Genomic DNA, 24,695 nt, shown 5'->3' with positions numbered 1-24,695 from the left:
CAGCAGGAACTCAGGGAATGAGCTGCAAGTGTATTACGCCTCTCCAAGGAGCTATCAAGATTTTTTTGAAGCTATTCGCAGAAGGGAAGATACATTCTATGTGGTGTCATTTCGCAGAGTAAGCGTAGTATTTGTTCAATACCGGCCTTTTATGTCTATCCATAAGACTGTTCCTAACACTAAGTGTCTTTCTTTGTAATACAAAAGATGACCTAGTCAAGGTTGAAGCTAAATTTGTTTCTTCATAAGTCATGCTTCCATATAGCCGTTACAGTAATATGGCCAGATCTTGATCTTTGCAAAATACGCCCATCACAGTTAGGAATGGAAAAAGAGCTTTGCAGAAAAAATTGTAGTGCCAGGGCAAGACAGCACAAAATTGCATGAACTCTGTGGTTAACCCTTATGCATGGTAGCAGTCCAATGATTGGAATAGCTAACTGGATATTTATTTAATAGGTGTGTAAACCTTTTCTGCTTCTGGGTGTAGGAATAAATGTACCTGGTCCACAGATTATTTCTGCTAGCGTAACTTAATATTATTTCTGTCTTCCCCTAAAACACTTGCATGTGCAGTTTCCTGTGTTGCATATTGTAGCTGTACAGGGCTGTGTGCAGTGGCACAATTTTTCTGCTTTTTTGTGACTTTTAAGTCTAGACAGATGAGCAGTTCTGCTGTCTGTGCTGGGATACAGCATAGGCTTCTGCTACACCTTTGTCAGGCACATCGCCACATCTGCAGAGCAGTTAGTGACAGTAAAAGCTGTTTTAAAGTGGAATTCCAGGTGTTTCATGGCACTTTCTGTATTGCAAGCCTCAACAGTGTTGAAGCCAGGACAGCTGCAGTAGTGAGAAGCTGCTTGGGTTCTGGTGATGGAAGTGATTGAGGCAAACAGTGGTTGAAACACCAGCTGGGGGTTGGGAGAGAGAGACCTCACCCTTTTGCAGAGGTCTTGATGAGTCCTTAGATGATAATGTATATTTGTCCCTGGCCTGAACCTGGGGTTTTGGCTTGCTAAGCTGCCTGCTTTACTATTTTTTAGTAGTGATATTAGATTAGAATTGTTATATGCATGCTCACTCCCAGCCATGGTTTTCCTAGGACCCTGCAACTCTCCATTTTTTTCCTCATCACAGGAGTGTCCTGAGAGGTGTCCCAGGGTGGTGGGGGACCAGTAGTTGCCACTGCAATAACTCATCCAACTACAACCAATTCTGTGAAAGGGCACAGAGATGAGCATAACTAGTTTTAGCAGTTTCTGTGTTATTGTAATTATACCAATCTGTAGATGCCACATGTACATAGGTAACACATCCCTGTTCAACCTGGTCTATGGTAACTTTCTTAATTTGTGAGATACATGTCTTTAGAAAAGCATCAGGCAAATTAAAAGTAGCAGTGCTCTTGTTAGGATTAGAGTTTTATGCTGAGTAGAAATATGAGGTTACTTTCCAGTCTTGGGATTACTGGGTTGTGTCACAAGGCTGGAATTTTGTTGTTAAACACTTGGCATGTTCTGCTGTTCTTTCAGCTAGCAACACAAATATAGCCAGCACCAGGCTCCACATATCCTGAGGATGAGTAGGAGAGAGTGGAGAATTATTATGAAAGTTTTTCTCAGAACAAAAAGCAGAATAGTATTTGTCTAGTTCTCCTCTTCTGGCTGTTCCTGTAGTCCACCTCAACGCATGTACTGGTACATGGGTTCTATTTACACTGTCAGATTAATGACCTGGAAGTTGTCAGCTCTCATTTCAACTTGCAGAGCTGTCCTTGGAAACAGAGTGTGTCTTGTGCCACAGAATCCCTGCTGCTGGGCCTGGTCTATTGCTAGGAAAGGTGCGGGGACTTTTTTAAACCATCTATGAAGTTTATGTGGTAGCAAAGCTGTTGGCATTTCTGTTTTATGAATGAAATGTACTCAAATCGAAGGCAGTTTTATCCATTACCTCATTTATTATTTTAACAGGGCAAACCTGATCTAGTGACAAGCTCTGCCCCCAGGCACTTTTAAATTACTTGCTTGGATTCTTCTGTGAGTGCAGAAGAAAGGACTCCTGCACAGCCCAAGGGGTGCCATCAGCAGGGCCCCAGCCAGGGAGGTGCCCTTTCACCTTTTCCTGAGGACTGCTGACTTCATTTTTTTTGGACCAAAATTTTCTTTTCAGTGATGATTAGGAGCAAAGGGAGGGGGACCAATTTTCTCCTCAGTGCTACAGGACAGTTCATTCTGTTGCTTGCATGCTTGCTTGACCAAGGTAGAAGGCAAGGCCTGGAGATGATAGGTTTTGTTCTCCTCTCTGGCTGTTTGCCATGCAGACACTCCCAAGCACTTCATAAGCTGTTAACAGCCATATACAAAAGAACAGGAATCATCCAGTTAAGAGTCCCAGGGAGTGGATGGTTCTGATATTGGTGGTGGTCCTGCTCTGAGTGGGAGGTGAGACTGTGGATCTTCAGAGATCCCTCCCACCTGATGTCTTTGGGATCCTCTGTCCACATGCTTTCTGCTGTATGCAGTGTCACATAATCCAGCATCTCTCCTGGGTGCATGTGTTGAAATGTAACACATTGTTTGTGTGTTTTCTGCATGTTATTACTCACACTAGAGGAGCTGTGCCTTGAGTTCCTTGGGTTTTCTAGAAAATGGCATTTGCTAGGGCTGCCCATGCCACTCTTGCATAGTAGGACTCAGCCAGGGCTTCTGAAGGTACAAGGTAGGGGAGCAAAGCCCACATGCACTGTGTCATCCTCTGGTGATGCTTGGTACCTGTAAGACCAAATTTCTCATGATCTCTTCAACTGCATTTTCTTTCCTTGCCTTGGCAGGCTTGCATGTCTTTTTTTTTTTTTTTCTTTTTCAAGGAGCAGAGAGGAAAATGAAGTAGTATTTGGATCAGCTGAGTGCATACAAGAAGCATGGCTTTCACTCTGGGAGTCTAGAGAAATTAATTTTCTGCTATTGCCAGGGGAATCTGTAATGTCATTTTTAAACAACAAGAAATGTGTAACTGAAAATTAGTAAAGAATTCTTGAACTGAGGCAGTGTTGTCTCCCAGCTCTGCCAGGCCTCAGCAGCCAACATCCCTTCTAGGCAGGGCTCATCACCATTTATTTCTTGAGGTGTTAACTTGTTAATTTTATTTTTTTCTTGCTGCTTGACTTTTAGGAAGCCATTGTTCTCAGTGTTCATTTAGTGTTGCAGAAACTGACATCTGGCAGTGTAACAAGATGGGCATTCCCGTAGTGTATGTTCACACCTGGGCCCTCTGCTGTCCCCAGATGCTCCAGCACTCAGAAGCTACATCTTTGCAGCCTGCATCTGAGTTGGGCTGGCTTGGTTTGGTTTTGGGAGCATGTTCAGAGCTGAGGGGTCTGTGCAGTGGGTGCTGAGAACAAGTTGCCGTGCTTCTGTGAAAAGGGTACAGCAGTTTGAGCTCTGCCAAAGCACATTGGAGCCTACAGTTGGTGTTGAACCTTCCTTTCATTTTTCCTAGGCCTGAGAGGCAGAATTGAGAGTCTGTTGATCTGCCAACACCTTTGATTTCTGCCCTTTAACGTCTGTGATACCAAGTCTGCTTGATCTATTCTAAAACCCCAGTGGAGCACAGCTGCAAAATTCAAGTTAGTTGATATAACATGCTCTGTCAGCAGGGAGATAGGCACCTGCCTACCAATGCAGTTCTCCTGTAAGCCTGGTGCTGAAACAGTTCTCTCTGAGATCACATCTGTTTTGCCATGGATTATTCAGACCTTGGGATTGTTTCTGGAATTACTTGAATAGCTAGCTTAATTTGAAAGGTAATTAAATAAATCATTGGAGAAAACAAATCTGTTCCAATTTACCTTGGCCTGTAAATGCTGCCCCAGATCGTTCTACTCTTGTGTGGTTAGTATCAGAGTCCCTGCAACTTGCAGTGATTAAGCAGTAGATGTCCCCATGCTGGAACATTGTGTCAGTGATCCTTTGATGACATCTCTGCAGGCTTATTGAGGACAGTGGCATTTTTTAGGGTAAGAGTGTAATTACTGTTCTTAAGGAAAGCGTGGTTTAAAGTTTGATTCGCTTGGGAAATTTAGAAGGCCACTAGCATTTCCACTTCCTATTTTCTCTATTTGTTTCAGAGCACAGATGTCTCCTGGTATCAAAGTATGCAGATTACATTTAGTGCAGCATGCATACAATATCTTAACGTATATCGCCATAAAAAAATAGATATTCAAAGGTGATTCTGGTTATTATTTGTAGAGCAATAGTAATACTGGCCCTATGGAAATCTGTGGCAAAGCCTTTACCAACTTCAATAGGACCAGAATTTCACTTTGTAAATTTCTGCCTCAGTGCCCTGGCACTTAAAACCATAATGCTCCAGGGACAGTTATTATTATGGATGTGAATTTCTGATCCTACAAGCCAACATCTGCAATGAGCATTTAAGGATTTCTCAAGTTCTGCAGACAAATTTTCACTGAAGTGATTAAGCCAAATTTAAATCAGAACTTTTGTTCTTTCTTTGTGTGAATGCTCAATGTGCTAGGAATAAAAATATCTAAGTTGTGTTTTGCTTTTGTTGGTAATAAGCCTGTGGTGTGTTAATTGTATTTGGGATGATATATTACTTTCAGGCATCAAGAGATTACAGTGCCTGGCTTTGACATTCTGCGCACAGAGTTCCTGCAATAGTTCGAATTTATTCAGAGAGCATGAGTGAGGCAGGTTCCAATTCACTATGCTCTTGATGCCATCTGCATCCTTACAGGCAAAACTGCGTTATAAGAAGTCGGCTTCAGATGATGTTTCATAGCCAGAAATTCAGTCCTAACATATACTTTTCTCCTATTTTGTTACACTTGACAATGGGTGGTTTTTACTGAACATGAATTTTTCTGCTGTTGACTTTGTTTGTGGATTTCCATGGGCTGGGATGTATAATTTGGTCTTCCATTCAGATAAAATGCAATGATTAGCCTCACGTAATCCTGCTGCTCCTAAAGACACGATAGCTAATTTATATGTTTAAGTCCTGCTGCAAGTTAACATGCAGGTTTTCAAAAGATTTTACAAACTCCCCTTTCTACTTGGGGAACCTGACCTTAGCTATTGAGAGGAAAAAATTACTTTATCTCAGTATCCTAGGATTTTAAGATCTTGTCCTATATTGTACAGAAGCTGAGAAAATTAGAATCATAGAATTGCTTTGGTTGGAAAAGACCTTTAAGATCGTCAAGTCTAACCTTTAACCTAGCTCTGCCATCCCACCACTAAGCCATGTCCCTAAGCACCTCATCTATCCTTCTTTTAAATACCTCTGGGGGTGGGGGCTCGACCACCTCCCTGGGCAGCCCATTCCAGAGCCTGACAACCCTTTTGGTGAAGAAGTTTTTCCTAATGTCTAGCCTAAACCTGCTCCGGTGCAACTTCAAACCATTCCCCCTCGTCCTATCATCTGTTACCAGGGACAAGAGGCCGACCCCCAGCTCACTACAGCCTCCTGTCTTGTAGAGGGTGATAAACTCTCCCCTCAGCCTCCTCTTCTCCAGACTAAACAACCCCAGTTCCCTCAGCCGCTCCTCGTAAGACTTGTGCTCTAGACCCCTCACCAGCTTTGTGGCTCTCCTCTGGACATAATTGAGGGTAAGGACACAGTATCCATGGTAAAATTGCCTGTCCTTTTCAAACCCTTTAGCCTGTCTTCTTTGTGGGGCCAGCCCTTGCCTCCCTGGGAAAATTTGAGAAAGCAGACAGTGTGTGTGATTGTACTTCGTCACGCCCTGAAGCTCAGTGAGCCAGTCTCTGGCAAATTATGGCTGCATTTGACTTTCAAATTTGAAAATCCATTATGAGAACCTCCTGTTTCCATCTAAGTTGCTAGTGAAAATGGAGTCTGGTCTGCTGCATTCTTTGTTACAAATTCCCTCTTTTCTGGCTAAACTGTGGATTCTGTCTGTGTCAGAGAGAACTTTCTCCTCCCAAAGCTTTAGTGTCCCTATGAAAACAGTGAAGCAAGCTTTCTTTTTGGTCTTTCTCAAACTGTCATCCTTCCTGGTGTGGAATATTTCTGCTAGGTGAGGAGCAGGGAGAGCTGACTATCAAAGGGACTGGGAGGTGGTGGGGAGAAGGGTTCTCTGTGGTTTCCTGGATATTCAGCTGGGGAAGATGTTGCTTTTGGTAGCACCTTAGCACTTAGTCTAAAAGCCTCCAGAGAGAAATGTAATAATCTAAAATTAAGTCTCTAAAAATATATGTTGGTCTGTAGAGCACAAATGGCCTTACCTCAATCCTGGGATTACCAAAGTATACGCGTATGAGAACAACACAAGTTTAAGTAACAGGAAGCTCAAAAGAAGTTTTTGTAGGTTTGCAACTAAAGGCCAGCAATTCTTTAAAAAGCATTTCTATCAAGGCCTTACAGTATTTTCCAGCAAAACCTCCAATCACTTCATTATTTTTCACTATTGTTACCCTGCAACACCTAGAGGTTGTGTGTCTGTGTGAGAACATACTTTCAGGAGTGAAGCGGCAAAAGGCTACGTTCTAGAGAGCAAGCAGGCTGAATGAAGAAGGAAGAGAAAGAGCCAGGCCATGAGACACCTTGGATGTGTAGTGAGTGGAAACCAAAGAGGAGCAGCCAGCAAGTACCAGCTGCAGCGTAGCCTCTTCCATGCAGCAGCTGTTTGGCTCAGCCAGATGCAAACAGTGGTTAGGAGGGACCGGAACAAGAATGCAAAATGCGTTTCTGAGAAGGGAGGTAATGCCTGTTGCATCAAGTGGAGGTTTGTTTCATTTGGAAAAGTCTGCTCTGTTCCTAGCTCTCCAAGACATTTTGGAAGCAAAGTCTTAGTCACTCTGATTTTTATCTCCCTGGGTCCCTTTGAACCCCACTGGCCTCCATGTAAAATTGAGAATGAATGTGGTGTTGAGGACAGATGTATAAGCAGAGACAGAAAAGTCACTTGAATATGTCTGGCATGGAGCAAAAGATACTCTTGAGTTTTTTGTGTATAATCTTGATTCGTTTGTATTCTGTATGGTTGCTGGAACTTCATGAATCATATTAATGCCATCACTGAACTTCTTTCAGCCTTGTATGTCCCAGGCCTAACTAATACTTTGTTATTTTTAAACCAGTATTTGGAAGGACAACATACACTGTAGATAATTATAGTGAAAATAAAACATACTGCAAAAAATGTCTCCAAACCCCAAACTGGTTGCAGACAGACGTGACCAGTAATAGTATACATGTATTTAAAATGTGCTGCGTGCTTGACACACAAAGAGGTTGTGGGCAAGCAATAGAGGAAGATTGTTGGTTTTCAAAAGCTTCTGTAAAAGACCCACTGCTTATGAAATCGTTGTGGACATAAACTAGAAAAGAATAATTGGGAAGTGTGGGAGGAAGATATGATTATAAAGTGGGAATTGTCTCAGTAAAGGAAGTGACAGCAGCATCTCACTTATTAAGAATAGAGAACAGACAATTGCTGACAACAAAGCGAACAGGAACACAAGTCTATGCACAGACAAGTAACGTGCATTCAATTAGAGTAGGAAGTGGAAATGCAGCTCTGAAGCAGCTCCTTTCTTTCAGGAAATAACCCAAGTTTAATAATGCATTAATAATGCTTTAATAATGCCAGATAATAATGCTTTTTTCTGTAGTGATAGCATGGTATTCATTGAAGAAAATTTGGCTCAGATTATTCTGAATGGTTCCCAGGAAGGAGTGATGAGCTGTTGTTTATCATCTGTAGCAGTATTTTAATTATGGAATCGATGCTGACTGAGCACTAACTGTATAAAGACATAAATGATACCTTCAACCCTAGAGCTGCAGTAGCCAGTAAGGCATTGACTTGTGTTTGGTAGGAATGAGTGTCTGCATGAAAAAATGACCTTCATAATACTTCACTTGCCTTGAATGATAGTATATGCAGAGTGCACTTTGAAATACCTGTGTCTATTTTCTTAGTTGGTCTTCACACTTTCACAGTTTCAGACTACTGGGGTTTTTTTCTATTGATTTGCAGTTTTTATATCTGACAGCCCTAGACAGAGTCTTTATAAAAGTGAAATGTGCAGAATTGAGATGTTCTTGATTTCATTAAGTAGTGTCTGTGCCCACAATAGAAATCCTACCTTTTAGCAAATGTTAATCATTATAGTACTACGTTTGAGAGCATTATTTAAATACTTAGGCGCACTTTTAGAGTTAATTCTGGTCAGATGAAGTTATTTGCTTCCAGTTTGAATTAATCCTTTTGCCAGATTTTTAGCTGGACAGCACACAAAGCTTATTTTATGAAGTAAGAGCCCAGGTGCTATTATGACCATGTAGAGATTATCATCACTTCCCACTGGACCAAACAGAACACTTGTGGCTTCCAGGTTTTATTTTTAAATCACTTATACTCCTAGGACAAGAAGTGTGATGAAATTAACTGTACATTTTTATCTTTAAACTGGCTTTGAAACTTGTAACTGGCTTTAAAACTGTTTGAGAGTGGAACATAAAGCTTGTTTTCTACTTCTGAGACTCACGGTTGCTTGTGGCCTATCTACCAGGATGGCTAATGGAAAGACAGAGTAGTAGCTGCAGAAATTCGCTTGCTTCTCGTAAAGGGCTAAGACATAGTAGGAGACTCTTTGGCACCTAAATCGCCTGTCTGTGAATCCTAGAAAGCATAGGGTTTTTTCCCCAGAACGCAGTCTTTTTTTCTTCACTGCATTTTATTACAGTATCGGGATGGGTCTGTTGCAGAAGTACATGCTCTGTGGCTAAACACTCTTTTAGAGAGTCCTATATAGGTGTGTTCCACCCGTGTCCATAGCAGCTTCTCACCACTTAATTCTTCTAGAATATACTTTCATACCAGCTCCCAGTAGGGTGGACTTTTGTTTCTGATAGTTAAAGTGGAGAGATGGGTCTGAGAATGAGATCATTTTGCTTCATGCCTGGTATGGCTTGCTCCTCACGATGTAGTTGGATAAACTCCAATTTTGTCAGCACAGTTGATGGAAACTGTCCGGCTTTGGGTCAGTGATTCAGAATTTGGAGTATCTTGGGCTAAGCTGAGAGATCTTTCAAGCTGGAAACCACTGTTCAGGAAATCCTCTTTGTGTTCTGATGGCGAACGTTAAAATGTGCCTGTGAATAATTCTGGCACTAGAAAATACTTCTTATCGAGGGAAAGCAAAGCTGTGTGGGAGGGGCATGTGAACAACTCGAACAGCATGTGCACCACGAGAGTCCTAGGTTAGAAATGGCCTATCCGTTAAATGCCATGGGCCACTGCTTGGAGTTTGGTTAGCAAAGCTCCACTAAGCATTGCATTGCGTAAGTGATTATTACTGTTCCTTGGTTTCGTGACTATCCAAAATAAGGTTTGAAATAGCTGTCTCAGAGAGAGGTGATATCCAATATGAGAAAAACAGTCTCAGCTGTGCTCAGACCAGGGGCTCGCTCTGTGCGAGGAAGGTATGCAGGCCGCCTTCTCTTGATCTAAGTCCAGACAGGCTCCTATGTATTAAGCGGTACTCTCCTCTGACACTCTAGAAGTGGACATTCCCAAGCTGTTCCTCATGGATGTATCCTTCCCTGAAACCTTGGCCAGCGTGGAGGTTCCTGGGTTGAGTCACTTCTTAGCATCTGGGAGGCCCTTGTTTAATCTCCTTTCCAGGAAACCCATGCAGAGCTCTCCTCCTTTCTAAGAACAGTCCTGAGTGCTCGGGCCTGGAGTTTTTCTCCAGGATCAGGAACTCGGTAGGTAGCCACTGGGCAGGCAACTACTGGAAAATGAGGTTGAAAAGGAATCATTTTGCTGTCTCAGGTAGTCTGGGGCCAGCATCTCTGGAAGGGTATCTCCTTGACGTGAAGGGGAAATACACTGGGTTTCTCTTTGCTTTTGCTAAACCATCTGTTTGCTATTTGCTTACCAGCTGTAAGCTCTAACTCTCCAGCAGGCAACCAAGGTGCCGCATACAATCTAGGCAAGAACTTTCCTAACTTCCCAAGTTCAGTTCCAAAGCGCCAACATAGAGAAATGTGTACAAAATGAAACGGGACATAAACATGCTGTCATTTGAAGAAAAAGGACAGATGCAGCAGTTTTCTTGGTGCAAAATTTTGATAAAAGCAGTTAAGTGTGGCTCTAGGAGAAGAATAGGAGAAAGTGTAAAGAACTACATTTACACAAGCAGAAAGGAACTCTTTAAGTTCAGGCTAAACCCAGAGGTGCTACTACAAATGCTTAAAAAGGAGTGTTAAGCCAGCTGGGTAAACTGCTGCAATGTCGTGACAGGGTATTTCCATTTCAGTGTAGAGTCGGTTAGTGTCTCTTTGGTATGGCAATCCGGGATGAGGATTTTACCCACAGCATGTGACTTGTCAAAAGGACGTAACAAATGCATGTAAAAATTGTGTGTGTACTTCAATCTCATTATCTTGCACACGTGTGTCTGTAAACAGGAGAGTATGTCTGCAGACCTTGTGAGAGAGAACAGGCTGATGTCCCGTACGTTCTCAAATAATTGGCATTTAATTCCCTGCAGCACTCGTATCCCTCCTCTGCTCCCATGGCAGTTATAACCATCACCGTCCATTATCCTCCTGCAGCTTAGGACCTCTTCACATGGATCAAAACTGACAGACCTTATGACTTGCATAGTGTCTCCAAATCTCAATAGTTGATTTAAGAATTTACCTGTTTGCTTATAGAAGTCACTTCCAGTAACTTAATTCTCATAGGAAATAGAGGCCTAAGAACAAGACTGGTCTGGATTAAAAGAAGGAAAATAAACCCAGAACCCTGTACCTCGGCTATGGCACCTTTTGTCTGATTCTGTTACAAATCACTTTTATCTGCTTACAGTGCTTTTTCTGTTTCAAAACATCCTGACAAAGCCTTGATGCAGCTGCTTTGGCTTGTATGAAATTACAGTATTGAATCTGACCCATCAAACGATGCGTTGCTGTGCTCCTTCTCTGCGTTTCCCTCCCAGTGACGGCATGTGCAGTTGTTACAGGGCTGTGTGCACTTTTGGTATGCTTATAAACACATTTCTATGTGATCAGAGGGAGAGAGGGAAATGATCTGCAGCTCAGGGACTGCTTGGAGTTCATGTTGCCTTTGTGCAGGTCAAGGGTAGCTCTGCAGAGCCAGGAGAGGTTCAGAGGGCAGGAGGGAGTGGAAATCAAAGGGAGCACATCCACCAGGATAAAGTAGCCTCAGGCTCTTGCTCTTCTGTATACCCTTGTGTTGAGGGCCTGATTAGGTATTTTCATTGATCAGCCGGAGTAATAGAGAGACTAGAGACTACACATATTAAATTGGTTAATGACAAGCTGAGTGGCCCTCCAGCTGTGTTGGAGGAGAGGATTAGGAGTTAGTGCCTTCAGAGTGCTCAGTTCCTCTCTGATATTTTGCAGAAATTGTGGTGAGTCCAAGATGTTCAATCTTTATGTGTAGAACTAAAACCACTGCAGTAGTAAGAAACAGAGGGGAGGGTTCATATGGGAGCAGAGTTCAGGTGATAAAAAAAGTGCCCATGCAATTGATGCTATCCGCATAGTGAGATCAGTTATTTTGCCATAGTATTTGTAGCCTCAGTGTCTGAGAGTATGCCGATGTACTTGTCTAAAAACCTTCGTGTGTCATTCTTCGCATCTTTATTCTATGATTAGAGTTCCAGTAGAGCCTTTCTTTGACCTGAAAGTCCCCTATATTTTGAAATAGAAAAGTTGGAAACTCCAGTGGCTTGGTGAAATGTTGTCAGTGGGGCATTTCATTTTTAAAACCCACATGTATGAAAACACAGCATCTGTGGTTTTCTGATACGGTTGCATCATACTTGGCAGGATATTGGCAGAAAATGTTGAAATTAGCTTGAGACTTCTTGTTTCGCAAGCAAAATGTACATAATTAGAATACTTGAAGGCAAAAGCATTTATTGTAGTTCTAGATGTTTAAGTTAGTGGCACACATCAAGTGAGATGTGCACAGATAAAGGTAGAGAACTGCACCCATTCATTTCTGTTTGGTGTCAGAGGCACCATCTCCTTGTAAACCAGAGTTTCTAAATAATCCTTAATGAAAAGGATTTTGTAAAAATCCACCAACAGTCTTGTGCAGTATTGCCATTTTGGTTTTCACTTGCTAACAATTGCTCTCAAATTGTGAACGTTCACAAAATCATAGAAGTGTTTGCTGGAGGGACCTCTGCAGGTCTGTAGTCCAAAGTGGGACTATTGTCAGCACTAGATCAGATCAACTGTGGCTTGGTCTAGCCGAGTCTTGGGACCCACCAAGGATAGGGAGACCTCCCACCTCTGTGGTGACCCATCACAGGACTGCACAGTCTGACAAGGGAAGAATCTGAATGTCCCAAACCACCACACGCGGCTGTCGCATCTTGACGTGTCATGCAGCACTACGGAGTTTGGCTCCGTTGTCTCTGTAACTCCCTTCAGGAGTTGCAGGTTGTTCCTAGATTGGCCCCCTCATCTCCTCTTCAGCAGACTGAACCAGCCCAGCTCCCTTCATGTCTCTTTGCAGACCATGTGTCCCAGGCCCTGACCATCTTGATAGCCTCTGCTGGCCCCTCTCCAGGTTCCCCATATCCATCTTTGCCTATTAGAAGAGAAGGGGACCAAAAACTTTACATGGTATTCCAGCTATGGTCTCACCAATGCTGAATAGAAAGTGACAAAACTTTACTCAATGGCCTGGCCACACTCCCCAGATTTGGCTTTGGTTTGCTTGATTTGCACTGTTCCTCTAATATCTCTATTTTTCTTCCTTAACTTCTTTGCATCTGTGGAGTTTTTTTTCTTAAATAATTTCACAGACTGCTGTTGCTGCTTTACAGGCTACCAGGCACCACAAATTCTCAAGCACCACACAAGGCTCCTTCTTCGCTTAATGGAGGCAGAAAAACCCCTCTCAATTTTTCCCACCTATCCCAAACACCTACTGTTGTATGGACTGAATTTCCTTCTGGAGGTGCCTCCCTCCTGTAGATTGTAAAGGGAGCTTAGACAACGCTGTCAGGCAGCTAAAGCTGGAAAAAATTAATCTCACCCTAAGTGGGGAGATGAAAGGCTTCTATTTGCTCAAGCCATTATGTTTTAAATGTGGTTGAGAGTTGGCAAGTACTGATAGAAGAAAACATATTGCTCTCCAGGAAGAGAGACAGGCCCAGCCTGAAAGCTATAGCCTGATGTGTCTTTTGAGTAGCATGCAAGCAAGCATCTCTATATTTTTATCTTCCCAAAGCTGACCTTTCACTCTCTTTAATCTGGTGCCTGTGATCTTGCTAATTCAATTGCTGTGGCAGACAGGCAGTTACTCACATGCACTGTCACGAGATGGATGAGAAGCGTGATGTTCCTGCACCAGTTTACACCCCTGTTTATCCTTTGAAGTCAGGCTTCAGACCAGGATCCAAGTAAACTGTTGTTGTCGCAAGAGAAAGCTTTTTCTAAGGAAAGGACTGTTTTGCTCATGAGAAGTACCTAGTGCTTAGCCCCCATCACGGTGCTGTAAGTTTGGATTGCTTGTGTGAGTTCTCATAGCACTGTAGTAAAAAAAACCCAAAAAAAACCAAAACAAAAAAAAACCCCCAAAACCCAAAACTGTGCTCTCGGACTGTTCAAAGTTTGGTAATTTCTTCTCTTTCCTAGCTACATGAGCAGCTTCCAGGATTTTTTGAGGGTAAAGACCAGTGAGCCAATTGTATAGTTTACCGCCACCAGAAAGGAGAGTTCTTCTTGTCAATGTTTCCTTGGTTGTGCATGCTCTTATCAGATCTGTCCTTGAGCCATTTTATCGTGTCAGCAGAAAAACAGTCTGAAGAGTTCAGGGGACTCGCGGGAGAGTCTGACAATTGCCGGAGGTTGGCAGGGAGTGTGAGGGCTGAGCAAGGGAGAAAGAACCCTCCTGTTGCTGGCAGCCGTGGGGGTCAGATTGCTCAGCCACCTGTAGGATATGCCCAGCCGTTCTGAAGTGCTCTTTTGTAAGGTAGGTTGGGGGTGATTAAGGAAGAATCCTCACCATCAGGCATCCAATATCCTTTTTGCCACCAAGTGTGCGTTAATCATGTAACTTATTTATACCTTTTAAGGTCATTTTCCATCAGGTTCTTTTCTTGTTTGTGGGGAAAAATTGTTAAATGTTTATAGACTTTTTTCCCCCTTAAAAAATGAAGTCTGTTTCTAGAACTGATTTATGCCTTCCTCAGCAACACTAGAAATTCAAACAGGGCAGGCACATGGCAAAAAAACTGGACTCGGAACTGAGGTTTAGAAGAGAAACTTAGCTACAAATGTGAAGAGGAGAAGGCTCATCAGGCTGGGCTAAATATGAGTTAAGCAAACTAACAGGCAAAAACTGGAAGGAAACTTCATCTTCATACTCTCTTCTTTTAACTGAGATTATTAGTAACAGAGGTGACAACTTTTTTAACATTACTGTATTGAATATCTCTTTAATTAGAAGAAACTATGAATAGTTGATGAATCCTTAGCCATACAGATGTCCTGGGATCTGCAGAATGAGAAACATCTTTCCAACAAGCATCTGTAATGCAGTACACATTGCATAGATTATAACACTGCTGTCAACTTTGGATTCAGCTCACTGCATCTTGATATTAAAACCTTGTTGTCTCTGAACCGACATTTGGGGAAAAACATAAGGCAGCTTGGATTTGGAGCACCAGCCCTGGCCCAAGTGTGCCAGACCACCGTCCAGCCATCGGCGGCCTAGGAACTTTGCCTGTCCCTTCTGCCAAGACGTACAGAGACCCACCCAAGTCTGAGCTGAAGTCATTGCTGAGCTCTGGGTAAATCTAGGGGATTCAAGCAAAAATGCGGTCTCGCTGCTGACTGAGAAGAGCTTTTCTTCCCTTGTTACCTGGTTGCATTTCTTTCTGTATCTCTCATGTTGCCTTATTTTTGTGGGTTTGACAGTGGCATTTGCTTTGTGGGAAATTATGAAGGCACACTTTTATTCAACTTTGGCAGAATGTGCAAGGAGGGGGAAACCATTTTCTGTAGTGAAATCAGGGGAGGGAAGATGATAGATGAGTAGAGAAGGAAGAGCACCCATTTCTTTAGGTTCCTCAAAGAGATGCTCCTTAAAGCTGCTTTACCCAGCAGATACTGACAACGCCAATAAGACCTACATTTTTAAAACCAGGAAAAGGGCAGTTTACTGAAAGTACTGCCTGTATTTGTAAACCACCTTTCTGCCTGTGACCTAAAGCATCATTTCTACTGCTGGGGAGGCGATACCTCCATCTCAGTGAAGAGGAATTACCCTCAGAGAGGTCAAAAGGTATATTCAGGCACCTTGAGCGTATGAAGCTAAAGGATGGGGGGCAGGAGGAGCTCCCCAGAGACTTATCTCATGGTCAGTTGCTTTTTCCAGAAAGTTGAGGGATAACAAGTATTTCTAACAGACTTCCCAGTCCTTCTGATGTGTGTCTGTGTAGCTGATTCAGCTTCCACAATTAGGAAAGATTTGTTGCTGTTAATTTCCTGTACATCTGCTGCTCTCTCAGAAGCAGCATCTCTCTGGCTGCGGATTAGAATCAGGCTCTGCTCTTGGGCAGCCAAGGGCAAGCAGCAGCAAGCTGCTGCTGTCCCAGCAGGGAGAACAGAGAGGAGCACCCTCTGCTACTGGCCTTTGGATTTCACTGTTGACTGGAACACTCAGCAGACCAGAAGTTTAATTTGCAGAACTGGAATCATTTTTAGATAACTTTAATTGCATCTATTTAACAATTAATTTGGCCTAGAATTTAATTCAGACTATTACTTTATTCTCTCCTGTCACGAGCCTTGAAAGCTATTCCTGGGTTTTGCCACTCGTTGCTTTCAATTTTTTGTTTCCTCCTCCATGTGCAGTGAATATATTGCCAGTAAGTTAGCAACAGTCACAGATCAACAGACAGATCAGGAAAGGGAAAAAGTCACAGTGACTGTGAGATGTAAGTTGCTGTTGGCCAAATGTAATTTTATTCCCTCAAAACAGATTTGAATCCAGTGCCCGATAGCCTGGCTGCAAGGGACATGTATGTTCTTTTTGCAGACACCAAAATGTTTTAAGATAAATCCCATGCTAGGTGTTCAGCTCAAGGATACATCTGCTCACGCGCAGTATTTGGGCTAATGAACAGTTTGGTCCTTTTGTACAATATGACAGACTGGGTGCATACTTTTTAGAATAGTTAGCTTCTGTAAAATGGAGTTTTGCAGTCTGGCAATACTTTTATCCAAAGCTTTAAATGTATGTTCACCTGTGCACCAGTAATAAATATAATTGTTCTTTTCATGAGAACATCTTTTGGATTCATTCTCTAAAGGTTGCCCTTCAGACTGAGTCCTACATCTGTGTTCAAATTCTGGCTGTTTGGCTCTTTGGCTGACCCATTGAAGATGATGGGTTGTACGGACAACTGCAGGTCATCAACTTCTTGCCTTGCAACCATCTTACATAGTGTGGAGATTCAGTGGGAGATTTAAATAAATTATTTCTATTGCTATAGAAGGCAAGAAGATAGTAATTTCAAACCAGAGCTGGATCTTGTGCCATGTGTTGCAGGATTGAACACACTGTGATCCAATTAATTGCCCTGATTTAAAAAGGTTAAATTCTGGACTCTACTTGACAGTTGTTTCTGGTTAGAATTTTAAAGTTCTCTTGTGTTCCCGACTACGTGCACACGTGGGCATTTTTGCTCTGTAAGAAAGGATGCTTTCTTCTGCTCTGGCAGGAAATTGTTTTGTCAGAAGAGGGCTCAGTCACAGACTGTGTGGCCTTTTGTGGACTTCTGTAGCTATCCTTAAACATTTCTCATGTGTATGCAGCCCTGATTGCTATCAATATCTTCCTCATATGGTCTTTTCATGAGTGGCCTGCAAGTTAGTGAGATGGGAAAAGGGTAAGGTAGGAGCATAATCTTGACAGACCCTTCCAAATTTGAGACAAGGACCTTATGGATTTTAGAAGCAGTGGTTAGAAGAGCCCTCTGGTCCAGGCTCCTGTGTGAAGGAAGGCTGTTGCCGACACTGCGTGAGGTTGGCCATGGCATTGTCAAGTGGGCTCTGAAGAGCTCTAAGGATGGAGATCTCGCCACAAAGTGAGATCAGGGCATTCTAGTACTTCACTGTCCTTTGAACTCAGTTGGAAGAGAAAGCGGAGTGCAGCCTCATTAGCAAATGGATTTTGAAACGCAGTGTTATGTTGATCCAGCATTTGGAGAAAGCCTGACATAAATTTCTTTTTACCCATCCAGCTTCCATTTCATGGGGAATCTGATCTAGAGAGAAATAAGGATTTACAGTCTAGTCCATCCCGTGATACAGGATCCAAGGAGCGTGCCCATGAAACCACATCATTTTTGTTCGTTGGTTGGTGCTCTGCTTATGTGGCAGGGCTGCCAAGGCAGAACAGCAGAAAAAAGGTGTTTGTTGATAACAACATTCCCCACTCCAGTTTGTGTTGTGTGCGCTCTTTTGGGGCAGAGTTTCTGGTTGGGCAGTAATTCTGGGAAGCCAGAATTTGTCTTATGTAGAAGACCTGAGGTCTTGCAAGCAAATATAGAAGCTTTGGGTTAACGTTTTTTCCCTTTTGCTGAGAAGCAAAGAATCTGGATTATATCCTTTTTGGTTTTCCTGGACCTTATTCACATGCCCTACCTAAATTACATGTTTTTGCAATTACAGATTGCAGTTGCAAAACTAATAGCCTGCAGATGCTATGCAAAAGCAGAGCTCTGCAGCAGTGAATTAAAGAAGGAGGGGAATTTCTTTTTATGGGTAGTAGTAATAAAACAATTAATTCCTTTTGGGTCTTACAACTTTGTAAAATCTACAAAGATAATTGACAGACTCAGCTGGGAGTTACAGATGAACTGCATTTCTGTGCTTTTATAGCCCATGGGAAGGACAGAAAATGGCAGAGAAACATAATTTTCAAGTAATTTGGAGCAAACTTTTTTAAATTTTATGATGGTAGTTTGATTCAGAGAGCCTTTAGAAGAAAATCTGATCCCTACCAAACATAATAGGAGGAACATTTCCACCAGTACAAGCTGGGATTTTTTTATTTTTTTTTGTCTTCACAGAAGCACAGAACTGAGCCAACTGTTCTTATGTATCTTTTACAGTTTATCTTGAAATTCAACTAATTTCCACAAATAACACACACAAATTATCAAAACGTTTTCAAGTCCTTAAAAATCTTCCTATACAATTTTAACCAAAACTGTTTACTTAAACATAGAATTCTGTTCTTCACATCCTCTTACTTTGTGTTTAGGAATTTTTTTTTAATCTGCTGCCAAACCAAAATTACATCATAGCAAATGCATGCATTGTTCTTTACTTTTGGGCCTTGCAAAGCAGTTCTGCAGACAAGTTTAATTGGCTGGATTTTTGTCCAGTCTCTGTCCTGTGCCCTCCTTGTTCACATGGCCTTTCTTTTTCTTTCCTATACAAAGGGAAAAAGACAAACCTACAAGGAAGAGTATGTTTATGATAGAAATAAAGTCCAAACGGGGGGCCTTCATCTCACTCCCTACTGCAGTCAGACTGGCTTTGCTGTGCCCCATGGTGTGCCTAACGAACATATGTACACCCAAGCTTCTGCTAACTGTGATTTCCTGGAGTATTCCCTGTTCTCAGGGGAAGGCTGATGGTATTTAGTGCCTCTTTCTTAGGATGTGTTGCAAGTCAAAAGTGAAATTCAAAAAGCTGAGATGGAAATGAGGCAGGCTTATCTTGGGTAGTTCCAGAATGAGGGGTTTGCAGAGGAATGGGGAGCTCGAGAATAACCAGTCATTTTGCAGCCAGTGTCACTTTGTTAGCAGGATGAAGAGAGATGTTTCAGTAGGACGGAAGGTTAGTGTGCCTGTCTTCGGGAAGTGTGTTTATATTCTGATTCCTGAAGGGAGACAGGATTCCTTCTCACAGGCCACTGTGTAGATTCTACTGTTTGACTTAATAGATACCTAATTACCAGCATATTTCAGTGTTACCTTAACGCATAATTCCTCCTCTTTGGCCTTGGAAGTTGAATAAAGGGATCTTAAACCATGAAAATAGAAAACCTGAATATTATATCAAATTTTTCCACCTTTATATGGCATATACTTTACAGCTGCCTTTGGTGCATCTGAGGAATACTTTGCATTATAGTCTGTTGTGTGTTAGAAAGTTGTTGTGTTGGTCTTCTCAAGTCTTGATGGAGTAATGAGATTCTCTTGCATTTTTATTCTTGCTTTCTCGATTGTAACTTTGATCTTCTACCTAGAGGGAACTGAGTAGGATACCAAATGAAACAAAGGGCAGCAAATTAAGCTTGGAGGACATGGGTTCAAACCAAGGGGAGGAAGTGATTCATACAATAGAAGTAGACTTGTGGAACTTCTTGCCAAAATGCATTATAGATGCATGTCTACATGTATTCAAGGGAGGACTGGGAAAGTTCATGGATAAGAAATCTATTAGTAGCTACTAAACACATAAAAATCACATCTTTGTTAGAAAACCCCTAAAACAGTAATTGAAAATGGTTGGTGGCTGGAAGACATATAGGGGAAAGTGTCATATTGGTACACACTGCTTGTTTCCATCTTAGCAAAATAAGTTGGCTTTCCTTGGAGTCAGAGGAGGACAGCATCAGCTCTTGGGCAGTGGCAGGGATGCCCCGCACAGGAGAGGCAGGGAGAGGAGAACAGCTTCAGCAGCAGGAAAGTCATTGTGAAACTGGGTCCTCTGCTTTTACACCTACAGACATTTTTTTGTACTAAAATCAAATCATGTGGTGACTGCTGTTACGTCTTGGTTCCTTCGGGAGTCTCAAGGTACAGGTGAGATGGTCTGAATAAACGTCTAAGCCCGAGATACTTGCAGTCCGTTTAAAAATCTAAATTAGGTCAATTTAATTTGGCCTCTTTTTCTTAGGTTCCCTTTGGTCTTTAAGGTAACCTCACATAAAATCAATCCAAAAGGATAAGGGACAAAATGAAGTAGTAATTCTTGCTTTACTTATCTTTGCTTTCTCCATTCGTGAACTGCAAAGAGGACACAGGTCACAGCAGGTCGCCATGTCTTTAGTAGTCTCCATAACTTTTTTAGTTCTTAATCCAGCTCTTGCCCTTTGCTACTGATTCTTCTTTACACTGAGAAAACGCTTAGTGCTGGCATCCAAAGCTGAGCCCTGCTTGTAGATGTGCTGCAGTGCTGCCGATGAAGAGAATGGAGGAAAATCCTCCAAAGAAGCCTTGTGACAGAGTGAATTTTCCATTCCTCTGAGGTCTCTGGGATTTTCACAAGGCGCTCTGACTCACAGCGAGGTGCTTTCCAGTTAGCACAGTTGACTATGAAAAGCACTAAAGACTTCTTCACTAAAGTCTCTCATGTGGGAACTAAACTGGATAGCAACTCCCTGTTCTGCAGGGACAGTGACCAGAAAGTGTTCCAGAGTGCAGTTAGGTGTTATTTATAAAAAATTTGTCTGGGAATGTCAGAAAGGTGTAATCTTACACTACAGGACATTTTATTGACTGTGGGATTGAGCTATTTCTGGTAAAACGCTTAAATAAAAAGCATATCTCATCACTTCATTGCTGTGTGCAAAGTATAGGCTGTAAAAACCACCTGTGCACAGAAACACTGGGATTGGAACAGCATCAGTGTGAGTAGAAATACTTGTGACAAAAATAAAAGCAGAAAAAAGAAGCTCTATTCCCACCACTTCTGTGAGCTTTCCCATTATGGGACAGTTCTGTCTCCCATCCCCCCAAATAGGCTTAAGACTTAGAAAAATAATTAAATTCTATGATTAGGGATTGGGGTTTGAATTCTCGATTACAAACTCTCTTCTTTAGCATGCTGCAAAATCAAACTGTTAATATATGCTAGCTAACCTCAAGTTTAATATATGCAGAACTGGTACTCTTTGAAATTAAGTGAAATGGTTATTGTTAAACCCAAAGTAGTAAAGCTACTGGGGCCCCCCAGGGTGGGCTATCGAGAACCGGTGCAGAGAGGCTGAGACCTTGTGAATTTTTATTAAGGGTTTTCTGTGGATTCTTTGCAGTCGTTATCCCATCTTTCACTCACTCCCGTACACATCTTTGCATGTCATGGATTCCCTGTAAGGATCCATGATGGGGTGAGTAAATCCACTTGGATTTATAAGGTCTACCTAATAAAAAAAAAAAAAAAAAAAAAAAGGAAGAAAAAAAGACACATCAATTTTAAAAACAAGGCAGCTTTACAGTTCATGGTATAATGAGCAAGTATTGTGGCTATGAGTCATGGCTTGTGTAGAGGTTTTAACTGGTTTCTTCTCTTTTTTTCTGCTCTTAAAACCATCCCCATGCTTTTTAGATACAAAGGTCAGACTGAAATGGTAGGATAACGGTAGTTTCAGAGGCACCATCCCCTCTACTGTTACTGCCCTGTTCAACGTCCATGGATAGCGAAAGCAATGTTGCAGGAACTTCTGGCATTTTCAGATGGACCAGAGTTGTATCCAGTGTGGTATATCCTCAGGACACCGTATGGTTGCCATCACCCAACCAAATCAATAGTGAAATTATACAGCCATTTCCTCTACAAATTTGTAAACTTTCATACATGTCCTCTTCGAACTGACAGAGGAAACCAGAAACAGATACGCCACGACCTGATTCTCATTTACACCATGATCTGCGTTATGTGCTTTGCAGTGTCAGGAACTGCAGGAGTTCTGAGAATCTGCCCCTAAGCCATAAGTGCAATGCAGTAAGTTCTCTTCCCTGGACAACAGCATCCTTTTCTGTCCAGAGAGTTGCTGAAGTTCAGCCCCAGCTGTCCTGAGAATGAAGTTGCAGCTTCACAGGTACTGTTTCCAAGATGGGAGTCACATGCCAAAGGCTGTGATGCTGCTCAGTGCAGGTTCAGTGGCCTGTGTGGGAGATCAGGACAGAACCATCACGTCTGGCAACAGCCGGACAGCCTGAAACAATTATTTTGAAATTTTCAAAAAGTGTGAAATCTGTGGTTTATGAAGGAAAAACTGGTTCATTGCCTCTGTCAGCCCAGGATTTTAAAAAGTCCAGCTCCTCAGAGGACCTATACAGCATGCAGCTTTTTGGGCCTGTGAAAGCACATTTTTATTTCACATTATTTGCATGGCTAAAAGCACACCTCTAAAGAAGGTCCAGTGTCATCTCATTGACCTGAAATCCCTGAAGATGTTCAGCAAAAATAGGTTTGAAAGACAATACACGGTTTTGACACACGATTTTTTATGGTCAAAAGCCCACTTGCTTTCTATCTGCTTCATCTTGAGATCACTAGGTGTGGCCAGATAGTTAATAGATAAGCTTTTAAGCTGTCAGGATGTGTTGAACACTACCAAAGGTAGCGCCATTAAAGAAAAATGGTACCTCCGGCAGCATTGGGAAGCTGCCAGTGCTCATCAGCCTGTGTTTGTAATGCGGTCCTAGAATCACAGCATGAAGATTCAGGCTGGAAGAGATTGAGGCACAATTCCCTGGGAGACCTCTTAGTCATAAACAGAGATGAAAAAAATGCCCAGCTGCAGTGTTTGTTTACTGTAAGAAGTCTTCTGAAGCTGCCTGGACAGAGTACCCTTTGGCATGCCAAGGCGCCTGGCTCTATTTGCCCGCTCTGCTCTGGCAACTGTCTTTGTTACTCGCAATATTCTAGCACATAGCTGGTCTCTAAGGCAATGGTAAAGATCAAATCTGCTCATCGAGGCAAATTACGAGAACAGCACATTAAGGTTTTCCTTTGGTATTTTAATCCAGTCTCCTTGGAGCTTTTATTCCTGTAAAGTAACAAATGCCACTTGTTTTCTAAAAGCTTATCCTCAGAGATGGATCTCTTAACGAAGAGCGGGGCTCATTTGGACATCTTGACAAAGTCTTTGAGAATTGAGATAGGGCCTGTCTTGCAGGAGTGGAGTCATGGCTCCCACATGGATCACATCTGTACTTCGCAGGGTATGTGCTCCAGACCACTGGGAAGGGTCAGAGGCATGGCTTGCCCTTCAATAGCATGATAAAGATTGTTTACATAGGCAGATGTGCTAAATACACTGTAACAAAGCACATTTAAATCATTACGTTAATTATTTTCTAGCAGGTAATGCTTGTGCTCAAGACATTAGAAAAGGCTTTTGAAAAATACTTATCTGTACCGAAGCACATCAGCTAAGAAGGTAAGAAAAATCTAGGGGAATTGGTTTGACAGATAAGTAACCTCAGGGATAGGAGGAACGACAGCTCATGCTGAGAGCGCAGAGCCTTGGCGGGTTTGGAAATCTGTTCCTTTGTGTCTCTCAAATGCATGCACATCTCTAAACATTCCCCATAGCACTAGTAATATTTTCCTCCATCGCAGGCATGCTGCAAGGATTAATTCCTTCATTTTTCTCCAAACACACAGACATGGAGGAGAAGCTCCAAAGATTGCCTATGGTGAGGTGGCATTCTACTCCCCAGGGAAGTGTCTGTTGCTGGGTGCAGTGTTGCTGATGGTACGTGCATTGCAAAAGCCCAAGCAAGCAATACTGCCAATTCTAATAATTTAAAAGCCATGAGTGCAGCTTATGAAATGAGGATAGTTTAAAAAAAAAAAAAAAAAAAGAGACCCTTGACTAGCATGTTTTCTCTCTATTTAATGAAACTTCATGGTGTGCAGTGATGATGGTTTTTTATGTCCTTTAACTACAAGACTTAGAAACGATTATTTTCTCTTTCTTTTTTAAACAAAAGCTAAGATGCCTGCAAGTTCTCATGCATCAAGGTAGTGGGGACTTTGAGAACCAAACCACATGCCATGAGACTCAGACTGAAGCTGCAGGAGCAGCCAGTTTTGGAATATTCTAGCAGAGTGGAACAGGATTCCATTGCCAGTTGACTGTGGGGGTTAGAGATACATGAGGCTCCAAAGCTTAATTCCTGTTAGAGCCCTGACAACACTGATCTTATGTAAGAAGCCTAAAAATCTTTATTGGAGTTCCATGTGTTGTTGAGTCCAGGAGCAGATCAGCAGGCACTGAATTAGCCAGAAGAGTAAAAAGATTCAGTGAGGAAATTCATTCTATAGGGGTGCCTGATTTCTAAGTGTTTACAACTCCGGTTAATTATATTTTAATAGTATAGTTTTGCGAATGTTTTGTGGTGGCAAGGACTTAATAAATGTGATTATCAATCAGAAGTTTAACAATTAACAGCTTCAGACTTTATCCTCAGGAAAAAAAGTGTTTCTGTATCCCAACTTAGTAAATTAAGGTAATACATTTGTGGCTGGATTTTTAGTATCTATACTTATCTATCTGTCCATCTCATCTGGCTTCAATATCACTGAACTGTAGGGATGATCAAAAGCAAAATCAGAATACTGAAGCTAGGGTCTCGTTTGAAATCTTGTCTTTCCAAGCTGATACTTTTCCAGTCATTCTGCCAGCAGTCTCAGGTCTGCATCATCTATTTAAATTGTCATCTCATCTAAGTGCAAATCTTGGCCCAAGCTGAGGCCATCTGTTGTTGGGTAATAGTTGTGATTTATTCTGCCTCTGGTTGACGTTCATGCTCATGGTCCAGATGCTGACTTGCAAGATTTGCTTTTATTCATTTTCAGTTTTATACCATGTGTTAATATCACAAACA

The 24,695-nt window shown here is 42.1% G+C and overlaps 1 protein-coding gene across 4 annotated transcripts in view; it reads left to right on the top strand.

Annotated features, from left to right (window-relative positions):
• The window catches only part of ATF6 (activating transcription factor 6), an 81,856-nt gene that overhangs the window by 32,762 nt on the left and 24,399 nt on the right, over nucleotides 1-24,695 (top strand). For 3 of the 4 annotated variants that reach the window (XM_035900826.1, XM_035900825.1, XM_035900827.1), the window contains one exon: nucleotides 4-118. In XM_035900826.1, the coding sequence (XP_035756719.1) occupies nucleotides 4-118 (115 nt within the window). The remainder of the gene's footprint in view (nucleotides 1-3; nucleotides 119-24,695) is intronic. The other variant, XM_009645326.2, reaches the window with a different exon arrangement.

This window comes from Egretta garzetta, unplaced genomic scaffold (assembly GCF_000687185.1).
Source record: "Egretta garzetta isolate BGI_Z169 unplaced genomic scaffold, ASM68718v1 scaffold598, whole genome shotgun sequence".
In the NCBI taxonomy this organism is placed as follows: Eukaryota; Metazoa; Chordata; class Aves; order Pelecaniformes; family Ardeidae; genus Egretta; species Egretta garzetta.
Note: the sequence above shows the minus strand (reverse complement) of the source record. Positions and strands in the feature narration are given on the sequence as shown.